The sequence below is a fragment of the Bubalus bubalis genome, chromosome 10 (genome assembly GCF_019923935.1).
Source record: "Bubalus bubalis isolate 160015118507 breed Murrah chromosome 10, NDDB_SH_1, whole genome shotgun sequence".
In the NCBI taxonomy this organism is placed as follows: domain Eukaryota; kingdom Metazoa; phylum Chordata; class Mammalia; order Artiodactyla; family Bovidae; genus Bubalus; species Bubalus bubalis.
In genome coordinates, this window is record NC_059166.1 from 1,672,539 (window position 1) to 1,687,050 (window position 14,512).

At 58.8% G+C, this 14,512-nt stretch overlaps 1 protein-coding gene across 1 annotated transcript in view; it reads right to left on the minus strand.

The window, feature by feature from the left end:
- Positions 1–1,879: 1,879 nt before the first annotated feature.
- Positions 1,880–14,512, minus strand: part of KIF25 (kinesin family member 25) — a 32,229-nt gene continuing 19,596 nt past the window's right edge. The window contains exons 7-14 of the mRNA XM_045161997.1: positions 13,921–13,995; positions 11,449–11,598; positions 6,404–6,580; positions 5,029–5,215; positions 4,656–4,763; positions 3,482–3,860; positions 2,946–3,101; positions 1,880–2,109 (exon numbers count right to left, since the gene is read on the minus strand). Of these exons, the coding sequence (XP_045017932.1) occupies positions 1,970–2,109; positions 2,946–3,101; positions 3,482–3,860; positions 4,656–4,763; positions 5,029–5,215; positions 6,404–6,580; positions 11,449–11,598; positions 13,921–13,995 (1,372 nt within the window). The 3' untranslated portion in view covers positions 1,880–1,969. The remainder of the gene's footprint in view (positions 2,110–2,945; positions 3,102–3,481; positions 3,861–4,655; positions 4,764–5,028; positions 5,216–6,403; positions 6,581–11,448; positions 11,599–13,920; positions 13,996–14,512) is intronic.

Sequence of the window (14,512 nt, forward strand, 5' to 3'; positions counted from 1 at the left end):
CACGCCTGCTCTGGTGTTCGCTGTGCCCTGTGCCCGTGGAGGCTCACTGGGAGGGTCACTCAGAGCCTGGCCCAGGGCCGCGCTGTCCCCTGGGGGCACAGACCGCCTTGGCAGCCCGGCCCTGAGCGTGTTCTGTGGACGGCTTCTTGGCCCTGCGGGGCCCGGGGTGGCCTGTCCCCGTTTTCGGGCGCCTGCAGCCCCAGCTCCCCCTCCACAGCAGATGCAGGACCAGCAGCAGTCCTGCCTGGGAAGGCTTCCAATCCGCCCCCAACGCCTGGTCCCACTAGTGGGATTCCGAGCCTTGGCCAGCAGGCGAGGAGCCGTGTGAGAACCGGGCTCCCTGGAGTCACTTCCACCTGCTTAGGGCCGAGCCTTGACGCCTTCAGGGCACGTCTCAGAGCCGCGGGCAGGGGTCTCAAGCTGGTACCGCGGCAGGGCTGGGGTCCCAGGACCTGCAGTGCCAGGAAGGCCTGTTCCTCAAGCCCGCCGCCTCTCATCCACACCCGCTGCTCACACCCCACCGGACACTCCTGGGTGGCGACCCTGCAGGCGCTGAGCCCGGGGCACCGCCCTGCAGGGTCAGGCAGGATCACGCCCGCCGCCTCACCGCCATTCTTGGCAGGAAGGCCGCTGGCATGTGAATCTAGGGAGGCTGACGCCAGTGCGCTCGCCACAGAGCTGAGCTTTCACCGCTGCAGGACAGTCTGTCTCCATGGCCACACTGCTCGCCACACCTGAGTTGTGAACATGAAACTCTCCCGCGTTGTTCTGCTTTTGTAGCCACATTCGTGCCGATGCCGCACACAGAAGCACGTCCACGCAGCCCTTCTGTGTAAACTGTCCCGTCTCACTGATCCACCTCCCGTGGAGCTGACTGTCTATATTAAAAACCGCGAGTGCAGACTGGTCCCTTCAGTTCCAGCCCAGCCCCACCACTGGGGGCGCCTTCTCCCCAGGGCACCCCGGCTCCCTCTGTCCCGGTGCCCCTGTCTGTCTGCCCACTGCCCTGAGTGGGCCTGGCCTGCTGGCCACCAGCTGGGCGAAAGCACAGCCTCGAGCAGCAGCAGGAGGGCTGGGAGGCCGGTCAGTGACCTCGCCCTGGGCCCGGCCCTGGGCATCCTCAGGCTGGTAGCTTCCGTCAGGGCCCCGCCGGGCACACCCGCACCCAAACAGGCTCAGACTGAAACGCTTTCCCCGACGCTCAGCGGGGACGGGCTGGAAGCAGAACGCACTGAAGCCATTTGGGCCAACAGGGCCACCATCAGCCATGAGGGCTCCAAGCCTGTTTGGGCCTCACGTCCATGCCAGAACCCACCGCAGGCCCAGGGCCAGTGGTGTCTGCGATTCCCCCAGGCAGCCCCCTTCTGCCCCCAGCGCTGGCCCCTCCGGTCCCCGGGGAGCCATGTCCTGGTGGCTGGGACACGCGGGAAGCATCCCCTGGCCGTTCCCTCCAGCGGTCGCCACCCTCCCGTCATGGGAGCCCCAGTGGGGTCCAGCCTGAGACACTGGGGGTCACTGTGGAGAGGAGCCCCCTGGGCTGGGCCAGCCTGTGCCCCCTCCTGGAGGTGCTGGCTGTGCTGGGCGCCGGGCCCACGCCAACCCACCCCTGAGCAGCCACAGCATCTCTGCCCGGCCGTCAGCGTTTCACCCCGTCACTTTCCCATGAAGAAAAGGGTGCAGATCTGAACCAGAGCCGGACTCCGTCTGGCTCTCAGATCCCTCTGTCCCAAGCCTGGCAGCCCTTGAGGGGAGGGGTTTCTTCCCACCTGCACCCCTCTTCCCCTCCCCCTTCCCCTCCCCCTCTCCCTCCTCCCTCCCCTGCCCAGACTCCAGCTGCCTCAATGGTTTGTCCACACTTGGCTCAACTTCACAAGCACATTCAACGTGTTTATTTTTACAGCACGTACATTATAAGGAAAAGCCAGGAGCACATTTAAGGGAGAAAAGCCCTGAGCGCGTCACTGCTCCTTCACCTGAGTTTTCTGGGGGCTGGACAGCTTCGCTCCACTTGCCTCGCTCGGGCGCCAAACCCCAGGCTCTGCAGCGTCTCGGCCACGTGCCTCTGGCCTGGGGACACGCACACGATCACCTGTAACTTTGCATCACCTCCTTGGAGAAAGAAGTGACAACGTGCAGTTGGGAAGAGCCCCAGTGAAAGAAGAGCATCTCTGAAGCCCAGCTCCGGAGCGATCGGCCCGGCTCCCCGTGACCTCCACACAAGCGCCGAGACAGAGGCCTGGGTGCGGGGAGGCTGGGGCCCCGCCTGGTGCTCTGCGGGCCCTGGGCTCCCTCCAGGCCCTTGGGAAGGGGCACCTGAGCCTCTCCCTGAAGTGGAAGCCCCCTCTCGTGTTGCTTGAAGGGCCAGCAGTAGGGGAGGCAGTTTGGAAAAAGACCTGAGACGGGAATAACAGCAGCGAGGCAGAGGAAGGAGGGAACTGCAGCTCAGCCGTGGGGATGCGAGCGTGGGCTGTGGGTGCCCATCCCCACCCAGCCCCACGCGCCCCGCAGAGCGCCGGCCCTGGTCGGCATAGATCAGGGGCAGCAGCAGAGCTGGAAGCGGCCCCTTCCTCATCCTGTGGATGGAGCAAGAGGAGACCCTGAGACCAGAGGCGGAGCCGTGTGGTCCCATGGGTCAGAGAAGTCCTGCGGGGGCCGCACCCGGGGAACATGGGACCCAGCCAGAGGGGCTGGTGGTGCCCATGCTCCACAGCCACCAGGTCACACAACCCTTGAGACAGCCACCGTGTTAACAAGAGCTGCAAATCCTAAGGGAGGGAGGCAGAGACCCCCAGAGCCAGCCAGCTCCTTGGGCAGCGTGGCAAGGAGGAGCAGGCCCAGGGGCAGGGGACAGGGGCAGGGGGCAGAGCAGGGGCGTGGGACAGAGCAGGGGACAGGGGCAGGAGCAGGGGGCAGCGGCCCCCCGGGCAGCCATGGCGCAGAAGTACCGAGTGTGTCCTGCAGCACGCGGGTAAGCCGGCTGTTCCGGTAGGGGATGTGGCCTCTGCCCTCCGCCAGCGCCCCCAGGACGTCTGAGAGGGCTGCCAGGCTCCGGTTTATGCAGGAAGTCTCCCTCAGGGCTGGCCCCGTCACTCCAGACACACCTGGGGGATGCAGAGACCCCTCATACAAGATTCGCATGAATCCTTGCTGACATCAAGAGGCATCGGAAAAACACAACAGAGGCAGCATGGGGAGACTGCCCTCTGCAGGGCTGCGTGGAGGAGACCCTGTCACTGGATGTCCCCCCGTGATGACCTGTGGCCCCGGCAGGGAAAGCCTTGGGGGAGCCGGGCTCCCCTCCCTGTCGGGAGCCTGCAGGGTGGCATGTGAACTAACACTCCGGGCCTCGGTGCTGAGACGGCGCAAGGAGGGAGGGGCAAGACTCAGAGGGCATGGGGGGGACGCCACCCCTGCGAGCCCCGTCTGCTCACGGTCAGGACCCCGAGGCCCGGCCACCCAGGGACAGGCTCCCCGCACTCACCTGCACACTCGCTGCCCGCCAGGTCCACGAGCTGCAGGGTGGTGCGCACCTGCCCCAGGGGGTCTGGGGTTGCCCCCCTGAGTCCATGCCCGCGGGTCCTCGGGGGCACAGGCGGGCTCTGCCTCCTCCCGGTGGCCAGCGACCAGGGTCCAGGCCGGCAGGGCTCTGTGGATGCTGATTGATCTGACTGCGGAGCTGCAGCAGGGGTGTGAGAAGAGACGAGAGACGGTGCCCAAGCTCCCTGGGTCTCCCCCCAAGGCGGGAGCCCCCCAGCTTCGCCCCGCAGGCCTGCACCTCGCAAGAAGTGAGACCGTTCCTCTTGAACATGGATGAGAAAAGGGCCCAGAGACCCTGAAGGGGTCAAAACGTGAATTAAAGTCTAACTGTGTGCGTGCTCAGTCGCTAACTCACGTCCAACTCTTTGTGACTCCGTGGACCGCAGCCCACCAGGCTCCTCCGTCCATGGGATTCTCCAGCCAAGAGCACTGGAGTGGGCTGCTGTGTCCTGATCCAAGGAATCCTGTACTTGCAGGAGGATTCTTTACCACTGAGCACCCGGGAAGCAATGCCTAATCAGTCCCAAGGAAACTAAAAGTTTTCTTAGAAAGATTTGGTAATAATGCCCTGTGCTTCAAGTGGCCTCGGGACAAGCTGGGTCAGGACGGTTTCCGCTCCCTGGCCTGAGTCTGGAGTGTGGACGCCCTTTGGGGGTTAGCCCCTGGGCCCCGGGCTTCTCCGTGGCCTTCGTTACTGAGCATGGGGGCGGCCCTCCCTCTGGACGGGTGGTTCTCCACAGGGCACTGGCTCCCTGAACTTGGAGAAACATGTATTCAGGGTTCCAGCCTTGCCCCGGGGCCCCGAGGGCGGGAGAGGCGGGGGGCAGGAGAGGGTCAGCGCTCCCACCAGCCCCATAGGTGATGCCAGTGCCCTGCCCTAGACCTTCCGGCCAACGAGGACCTGGCAGCACGTGCGTTATCTTCTTACATGGCTGGAACCCTTTGTATACTGGCGCGCGCCTCTATACTAGGGCGCGCACCTCTGTACCGGCGTGTGCCTCTGTACTAGTGTGTGACTCTATACCGGCGTGGGCGCCTCTATACCAGCACGCGCGCCTCTGTACCGGTGTGTGACTCTACACTGGCATGTGCCTCTATACCAGCATGCGCCTCTATACCGGCGTGGGTGCCTCTATACCGGCGTGTACCTCTGTACTGGAGTGCGCCTCTATACGGGCGTGGGCGCCTCTATACCAGCGCGCGCGCCTCTGTACCAGCGTGGGCACCTCTATACCAGCGTGTGCCTCTATACCGGCGTGTGCCTCTATACTGGCGTGTGTGCCTCCTTAAACCCAGGTCACAGTCAGAGTGTCGTTCGTGATGAGCACGTCACATTTCTCGGGAAGACGCGCAGTCTGTATCCTGGGCCCCCTCGTTCTCAGCCTGAGTCCCCCGGCTCCTGGAGCCCGGCTCCTGCAGACCCTCCCTGGGCTCTGGGCATGGCTCAGAGTCTGCAGCAGGAGGGCTCCTCCCGCCCTACGTGCATTTCTATCGCGGGCACTGACCGGGTGTGGACGGCCGCCCGCTGGGCCCGCAGGGGGAGGCGGCTGTGGCCAGGGTCACGGTTATCACCAGGTGAGATCGCGAGGACTCGGCATGCACCGCGGTGGGCTGCTTCGCCCGCAGCTTCAGACCCCTGCCCACGAGCGTCAGGAACTGCACGGCACTGTGGACCGACCTGCGGGTGCACAAGCGGGTTCTGAGGGGCCGGGGGGTGGTCAGGGAGGCCCGCCTGCACAGACGCCTCTGACATGAGCCACGTGTTCCCGGCTCAGGAGAGCAGCGCATCTTAGACAGATATAAACATAAGAAATCCAGCATTTCACTTAACGAGGTCTGTTGACTTATCTCGTCACTCATTGCTTTAGCCTGAAGTAATCAGCTGTTTTTGAACCAAATGGAGCTTCCCAATCTTCTCGACATCAAGCCTGCTTGAATTTATGGTACGCTCAAGGACTCCGAGATTTTAAAATATTTTGTCTATCAAACCAAATTTCATCAAATTTATGAAATGCAAACTTAATTTACTTTCTTCTTCTAATTTGACGAGATAAGCAGAACTTCTGATCTGCAGGAGAAAACGTTTTGATCATGACATCTAACTGATTCTGTCAGTTATCATGTCATAACTGATCATGACATCAGTTAAAAGCTGGCAGTTTGGGTTAGCTTGCGTAAACTTATGGTCAGAGGCGTGACTTCCTTTATGCTTTTTCAAATGTTAGAAATGACTCGCAGCACAGACATGTGTATGGCCGAGGCCCTCTGTCCACTTGAGACTATCACAACATCGTTAACTGGCTATACGCCAATACAAAATGGCTTTTTTTAAAAAAGAAATAGTCCGAAGACCCTTCCTCCGCTGACTTTGAGACCCCAGAATGGGCGGCATGACCTTGACCCTTTGTGCCTTCTTGTCCACGGGGGTTAGTCAGGTGACCCCTGCCCAGAGCAAACCTGATTCCTGAACGTGAGTTTAAGAACACGGAGCTCTGGAGGAGAAGCTGATTCTTTGGTGTATTCGGTAAAATTCTGATATGCCAAGGGACCAAAGGACACTGGTGTCTAACCGAGGGCCTCTGGAGGGTCCTGGGGCTTCTCCACGCCCGTCCCTCAGCCAAGCCTTGGGGATAACGCCTGTCCCACCATCTCTTAGAGAAGATATTTTAAAGCACCATCTAATTTGTCTTCATTATGACTTTAAAAGATCGTTTCTAAAGCAAATTGAAAGTGGAGAACCACACCCTGGGCAAATGAACAGTGAGTCCTCTCTCGGGAGGAGCGCCAAGTCCAACGCCCCACCTGGTTCTCCGTGGGTCCCCTCGAAGCTGCTGCCCCTCGCAGAGCTCAGCACCGGGCCACTCACCGGTGGGTCGGCCCGCAGCCCGCCTTCTTTCCTTGCTGGGTCGGCAGCACCTGTCGCTTCACCCCAGATGCCACTTGACAGCTGGCGTTAGCCAGAAGGTCAAAAATGTTATTGTTGTAAATCTCCACTATGGAAACGCCCACCTCCGGGCTCCTGGATGGATCTTCTGAAATGAGCCTGGAGGAGGGTGAGACACACACGACGCTAAACCATCAGAGGAACAGATGACCCCGGGGAGGCGGGGGTCAAAGAGTGACTTCCAACATGTGGCAACCAGAGGCCGAGAAACGGGCTGCAAAGCTCAGGATTCAGGAGCACTGGGCGGCGTCTCCCTGGCCACACAGGAAGAAGGGAACATCCTCTTTAAACTGCAGAGAAAATGACTGTCTTGGGAACACAGTTATTTTATCTGAGTTGTATCTAAATCAATGCTTTCTGCCCTCAAACTCTAAATACACTGTAAAGACGCTTGAGGAACCCACAGTCTTGACCCAGAAGTCACCACGCCCAAGCCAAGTCCCACACAGAAGCCCAAAGCAGGCTTTGAGCCCTGGTCCAGCAACCAGGCTTGTTTATTTTAAAATCTGTTCCATTTCAGGAAGCTTGAGTCCATGGTGTTGAGTGAATCCCCCTCCTACAACGCCTTTCAACTAAGCCCTCCCCACGACCTCTCTAAAACCCACCGAGCCTCTAAAGAAAACCACCACACATATTATTTTGTTTCAAGCTTTAAAGTACTGCATGCAGACTGTGGATCAATTTAAAAGTAAGGACAAGACACACTTGGAGCAAAACCCCATGGTCCCACCCCAGGAAGCAGTGACCGCTGAGCCTGGCTCCCTCCCCGCCCCACAGTGTCCCGGCTCCATCCCTTTGACCTAACGCCCCACACCATGCGGTCACCAAGGACCAGGCCGTCTTCTCGGGGCATGACCGTGTCCCTGGTGCTGGCCCAGGAAAGCCAGTCTGATTCTGACTGTGTTTCTCTTGTAAAGACGCTCTGAGCCCCGGCCTGGGCGAGTCCTCCATAAGCACTGCTAGATGGGCTTTGCATCCGCATCCACAAGACGTCTAAGGATAAAACCAGGCATTAGCCTCGTCTAAAGACGAACAGCTAAGGAGATGAAAAAGAAGGAGAACGTGAGCTAAGCTCTCTCGTGAAAGTAATCGCTGGCAAAGAGTTCATATCTGGATAGTTCTCAGCACTGGGTTTTGCTGAGAAAACTCTAAGCGAATGCCTGAAAAGTGAAAAACCAAGGGGAGCTAAGCTAGAGACTGTGCGTCCCTCCCGACACGTCAGGAAAAACCCACGTGGCTCCATCTCTCCGAAGGGCCCCAAACCGGAGTGAGACGTCTCATTTCTACAGTACCCAGGAGCTCAGGGAAACGATTTTCTTCTGTTTGATTATTTGATTTGTTTAATGCATTGATTCACTTGTCCCACAAGAATTACTCAATTGGTGGCAAATTTCTGCAAACAGCGTTAAAAGCTAGTCCTCAGTCTTGGCTTTGAAGAAACAAAGTGCTTATAGGCAAATGACTCCCAACGGAGCGTGATACGCTTCATATAAAATACAAATATGCTTCCTGACACGGCACCGCCGGGCGGTCACTGGGCCCAGAGGCGGCGGAGAGAGGCGGCCACCCCCATCCACAAGCGGCCCTCCAGGCCTCCCGGCTCTGTGTCCCGGGCGTCTGTTCCCGCACGTGTGCCCCTGGGTCCTGACCGCTTCCATTCTGTTGAGGGCTGAATGCGCTCACATGCACGGTTCATATTCCCTGTGCCTCCAGCCGTGACTCTGCGTGTTAGTCGCCCAGCCGTGTCTGCCTGTTTGTGACCCCATGGACTGTAGCCCGCCAGGCTCTTCTGTCCGTGGGATTCTCCAGGCAAGAATACTAGAGTGGGTTGCCATTCCATTCTCCAGGGGATTTTCCCGACCCTGGGATCGAACCTGTGTCTCCTTCATTGCAGCCAGATTCTTTAGCACTGAGCCAGCAGGCAAGCCCTCAGCGGTGTCTAGCAGGCAGAAAAGTGAAAGTGAAAGCAGCTCGGTCGTGTCTGACTCTTTGTGACCCCGTGGATTATACAGTCCATGGAATCCTCCAGGCCAGAACACTGGAGTGGGTAGCCTTTCCCTTCTCCAGGGGATCTTCCTCACCCAGGGATCGAACCCAGGTCTCCCGCACTGCAGGCAGATTCCTTACCAGCTGAGCCCCCAGTGAAGCCCAGCAGGTAGAAAAGCCTTGCAAATGCCTTTGCTGAGAAGGGCAGCTGATCTTAATGTGGAGGGTGTGGAAGGAGGTGGGAGGGGAGGGCTTGGAAGAAAGAAAGAATCCCCCCGGACTTAATTGAAAATGCCTGGGACACTTTCCTTTGGTCCCGTCCGCGGTTTTGGATTAATCATTTTAGGGCAAGAGGTCATATAGACACCCTCTGATGCCTGAGTTTGTGGTGGTTTTGTGCTGGGTTTGGCCTCAGGCCCAGACTCACCCGCCAACACGCGTTCCTTCCCGGGGTTTGTCCACTTCTGATCAGAAATCAAAGAGGTAGAAAACTTCCCTTGTCTGGACCATTAGTCCTATTTTTGCAAGCGATGGCAGTGAGTCCTGGGCGGGGGGCGGGGCGGGGGGTGCAGTGAGCTGTGCCCATGGCCACCACTCGGAAGAAGAGTCAACGTTGAGTTGGAAGGCTCTGACTCATTTCACTCCCAAGCCTCAAAACGTGACAAACCCGCTCTAGAAGCAGGTGATTTAAATGCTCGTCGACGGGAGGCCACCATCAGGCAAAGCCGGGTGTCCTGTCTCTGGAGATGCTGACTGTCCGAGCGTTGTCTGAACAGCCTCTCTCCAGCATTCCCAGGGGCTGCCGTCCTGCCCTGGGTCCTCGGCCTCTGCTTGCCGCCTTCCGGGACGAGCTCCGCGACTTGTCAAGGGAGCACTGCCTACGCTGGACTCGCTGGACGTCATGTGTCTGCAAGTCCAGCTTTGGCCAGGACCGGACCGGCGAGCAAGCACGTGGTTCGCACTAGGATTCAGTGAAGGCAAACTCAGGGGAATGCCGTCGGCCCATGTCCCCGCCGGTCAGGGCTTTGCCTGCCCCCTGGGGCCCCTGCTCGAGAGGGTGGCGGGGGCGCGAGGCTTAGAGCGGGCGTCTCTGACTCCCACTGTCCCGGCCGCATTTCTGGCCTGAGCTCATTCGATCGCGTCCTCTGTTTCTGGGCCTTGAATAGGCTGGGCAGGGAGGCATCACCGGTCGATGGTTTGAGGCCTCCGCAGCCACGGTGTGCCCACGGGCCTGGACGGTTGTCTCAGCAGCAGAGGTGCAGCTGCTTTAAATGTGGGCAGGGAGTCGGGGGCTTCTCCCCAGAGGCTGCCAGTCTGCACCGCCCGCCCTCCCACCCACTCCCCACATCTCCAGGTCCCTCTACCAGGATGCCCAGGAGAGCCACGTGGTCCTGCCTGGCTCTCACATAGCGACGCCCGGCTTCCAGCCAGCTGCCCGCTGCGGGTTCCCGGGGAGGGACCAGGAGACTCCCCGGGAAGCGCTGAGGCCTCGGTCTCTCGAACTAGAAACAAACACTTCACGTGGTCTGTGTCCCCAGAAGGAGGCCTTCGCCCTTGAACGGTGAGCCCTGTGTCTGTGAGAGCGGCTCTGCTGTTCACAGACGTCCCGCCCGCGGAGCTCAGACCTGGCCGTCGCCTGCCCGGACCGATGAAACAGCACGGGGTCCCCGAGCTGGCCTGGGTCCCCAGGCTGCCCCATGTGCTCTGACGGTCGCCCGAGCAACACCCCTGAGGGCCGCATCCCACAGAGACCTGCAGGAGGCTTGCGATGGCTGCGGCTCCCCAATGCTGACAGTCTGACCTCCTAGGAAATGGTCTCATCCTGAAAATCACGAGGGGCAAGTGGAGAAAGAGAACGACCAAAAACTGGGAAATATTTTACCAAGGTTTATTTTCAGAAAGGGTTAGTAGAAGCGAATTAACAAGTGCATCTTTTCCGTGCACTAATAATGAAAGAAGGACAAGGCGACGGCACCCCACTCCAGGACTCTCGCCTGGAAAATCCCAAGGACGGAGGAGCCTGGTGGGCTGCAGTCCATGGGGTCGCTAAGAGTCGGACACGACTGAGCGACTTCACTCTCACTTTTCACTTTCCTGCATTGGAGAAGGACATGGCAACCCACTCCAGTGTTCTTGCCTGTTGAATCCCAGGGACGGGGGAGCCTGGTGGGCTGCCGTCTATGGGGTCACACAGAGTCGGACACGACTGAAGCGACTTAGCATAGCAATAATGAAAGAATGTTGGTTCCAAGAGGTTGGTTCCACAAAAACATCCGGCATTTGTGGGAGTTACGTTTCGCCTGATTTTCAGACACTGGAGGATGACTCAAGGAGATACGGAGACAGAACCTGAATTCCAGGGGTCGGGAGCTCAGAGGGCCCCCGGCCACGCGGCTCCCTGCTGCGGGACACGCCTTCCTCCCGGGTCGGACGGCGTCACGGGAATCCTAGGGCGCACGCGCAGAAGCGAGGCCCGGCGGCGCGCACGGGCTCCGGGGCGGGAGGTCACGACGCGCGGTCTCAGCCCCAGAGCCGTGTCCCCTGGGCCGCCGGGGCCAGCGTTCCCGGTTTCTCCTCGGAGCAACGGTCGGGGCAACCCCGTGACAGCGTGGAGGATGCGGCTCCGTGACCCCCGGGCCTAGTGGAACGGGAGCCTCTCCAGTCGCCCGCGAAGAGGCCCCGCGTGTCTGCCTCCCCGGGCGGGGCCGGGGCGAGACCACAGGCTCCCTCTGCCCCTTGGCTGCAGAACGGGAGCCCCACCTCCGCCCCCCGACACAAGAAGCTGTCCAACTGGGGAGCCCTTTGAGAAGCGTTGCCTTACTTGGAACAGTCAGCATCACTGACAAACGTGCCGTAAGGACTCGCAGCGTCTGTGGTGGTAACGCCCCGTTCTCACGTGTCCTAAGGCAGGACGGGAGTGGCCTCCCGTCTCAGGCCCGTGTCTGCCGCACCCGCCCTGGTCCTCGCCGCCCGCCCGGTACCTGAAGAGCTCTGCAGCCGCCCTGGGGATGATGCCCGTGTCGCCGCGGGCTTCCGACGGCAGGGCAGGCTCCTCCTGGCAATGCGGGCCCAGCATGGTGAAGCTCTTCCCGCTTCCCGTCTGCCCGTAAGCCATGATGCAGACATTGTACCTGAAATGCAAGCCAGACTTCAGGGCAGAAGGACACGCGGAGGGCCTGGCGCGTGACCGGACTGAGAAGAGTGTCTCTGTGAGTGACTCCCTCTGAATCCTGCTTCCTGAAAAGCCCGCCCTGCGTTTAACTACACCTGTCTTCGGCATAACCCGCCCCTGTGCTGTCTGGGTGCACACGGGTGGTCATATCCGTGTTCACACACACATGCATGTCGGGACACCTGTGTCTCGCAGGCAGCTCTGCAGTTCCTCACGGGAGACCACAAGGAGACCACAGCGCGCCCGAGGAGTCCTTCCTGAGCCAGGCCCTCCTCCCAAACTCCACTCATTCCAACGTCTGGAGTCACCTGAAATAAGTTCATCTTCATAAAATCAGGCTAACGAGAATGCACACGAAGTTTGCATGTTTGCCTTTGATGTCTTAAAAATATTTTCCCCATTACATTTTTAAAAATAATTTTGCTTGTTTTTGGCCCTGCCGGGTCTGCACTGCTGCTCGGGCTCTTCTCTGGGGGTGCTGAGCCGGGGCTCCCCGCTGGGTGCGGAGCGCCGGCTCCTCCTGGCGGCAGCTTCTCGAGCAGCGGAGCGCGGGCTCAGGGCGCGTGGGCTTCAGTACTTGTGGCCCTGCACTTAGTTGCTCTGAGGCTCGTGGGACCTTCCCGGAGCAGGAATTGAACCTGTGTCCCCCGCATTGGCAGGGGAGGGCCCTGAGCGGAGTTGAGCAACGGGATCAGAACCTCCGAGTGTGGGGCCTGACTTTGAGGTCTCCTCCCCTGGGAGGTGGATGGGAGTCTGGGCTCAGCTTCAGCCACTTGTGGGCCAGGGCCCTGCACCTCTGCGGCCACGCACCTCTGCGGCCACGCGTGTAAAGCTACACCGCAGACTTACTTCACATATTCCTCTAGATGCTTCCCCTCTTCTCACTGACCTTCTGGGCTAACAGCACAGATGGAAGAAAATGTTGAGATCCTTCAGTGGCCCTCGTCTTCTGTGAGGCCAGTTTCCCTCAATTGAAGAGACGACAGGAACCAAATGCGAGGTCGAAAACCCATCAAGGGCCTCTCTGCCATCACCCTGCGTTTCTCTTCTCCCAGAACTGAGAGGACTCCAGGCATTTGTAACAAACCCCCCGGCATCCCACCTCTCACACTTTCCCTGAGAGATGCGCGTGTTTGGGGGTGGGGTGGGGAGGGGAGTGCCTTTGTGGGGACAGAGGGGCATCTGCAGGGACCTTCCAGACCACTGAGGGATAGACAGGGGAGACACAGCCCAGGACTCGACATGCGCATCTGCTTCATATTTACAACAGGCAGAGACCATGTTAACCACGATGACATTTTTTATTTCTGGAATCTGCTTACTTGAAAGATGCCTACTTAGGGAAAAAAAAAAAGAGAGAGAGAGAAAAAGATTCTCCTATCGTTTCCAACAGAAGAGCTCTTTTTGTCAGATGGACAGAAAAACCCCAGTGCTCCAGCGGGTGGGCCAGGTAGGCGTGAGCCGTGGGCGACACGTGGCTTCTGCGCTGACCTGACTGCTGGGGTCACGGGTCTCCCCACACCCTCTGAGGTCAGAGGCGGCCACACTGTGGCTGGCCCAGCCTTGCCATGACAGTCCTCATTTCACTGGTGCTGGGCAGGCACAGATACGCCTTCTTCTGGATGCTTGATGTCAACTTCCACATCAACCCCCGACTCCTCAAAATGCCCTGAAGTGGAAGGTCTTGCTCTACTGGGTCTCAGCTAAGCCGACAGAGCTGTGCACGGCACTGCCAAAAGTGACCCTTGTCCCTAGGTCATGGCCACTGCCTTGGGAGCCAGCAGCAGCGTCCACGGGGAGACGCTCCTTCCCACCAGGACAAGCCCCTCGATTTGGTGTCAACCTCCTTAGCAGACTTTACAGAAGGGCTGAAATGCCCAAAGAATCCCGGAGAGAAGGCAGCTGCCCTCTCAGTCTGAAGACGACACGTGAGACACGTGACTGGAGGGGAGGGTCATCAGTGTTCCTGCCTGGAGGATCCTGTGGACAGAGGAGCCTGGCGGACCATGGGGCACAGGGTCTCAAAGAGTGGGACCCGACTGAGCGTGTACGCTCTGCACGCAACGTAACGGGATGATCATCTGGACCCAAAGCACCTTTCCTTTAACAGTTACTCCTCCGATCATGTCTCTGCCTCCTCCCAGGAAAGGGCCGTGGGTCTGCTCTACATGCGCACAAGATACTCCGGCACTAATGCCAGACCCTCGTCTGTAGCAGGGGTGAAATCTACTGCCATTGACCTCCCACTGCGATAATCGGCCTCGGCAATGTTTGCACTCACCCATCCAAGAAGGACGTGAGAAGGGGACACACATCCTCAAACACCGCTCTCTGAGACTCCGCTGGGCCGTAAACTCTGAGAGGCAAAGGGAACGTGGTGCATTATTGGAAGAAAATGTAAGTAAGTAACGCAAGTGTGAGTCAGTCAGTCATGCGCGACTCTTTACGACCCCATAGACTGTAGCCCACCAGGCTCCTCTGTCCGTGGGATTCTCCAGGCAAGAATACTGGAGTCAGTTGCCATTTCCTTCTCCAGGGATCTTCCCAACCCAGGGATCGAACCTGGGTCTCCTGCATTGCAGGCGGATTCTTTACCAGCTGAGCCACCAGGGAAGCCCTGAGCTTTACTTTATTATCCAAATACAGAAACCTGAGAAAAACATCCTTGCATACTTCTCATAGGAATCGCAACACAGTCAACATTCTTTTTTTTTTTCAGCAATAAAAGATTAATTTTATTACTTTTCAAGCTAACAGAGGTTAGAGAAGAATGAAAATTGCTTCCTCTGTTATAAAAATGTAATAAGCATAAGCAAAGTTATAAATGCTTGCAAAGCAGAAAGAAAAAGCAAGCAAGAAAAAAAGGATATCAT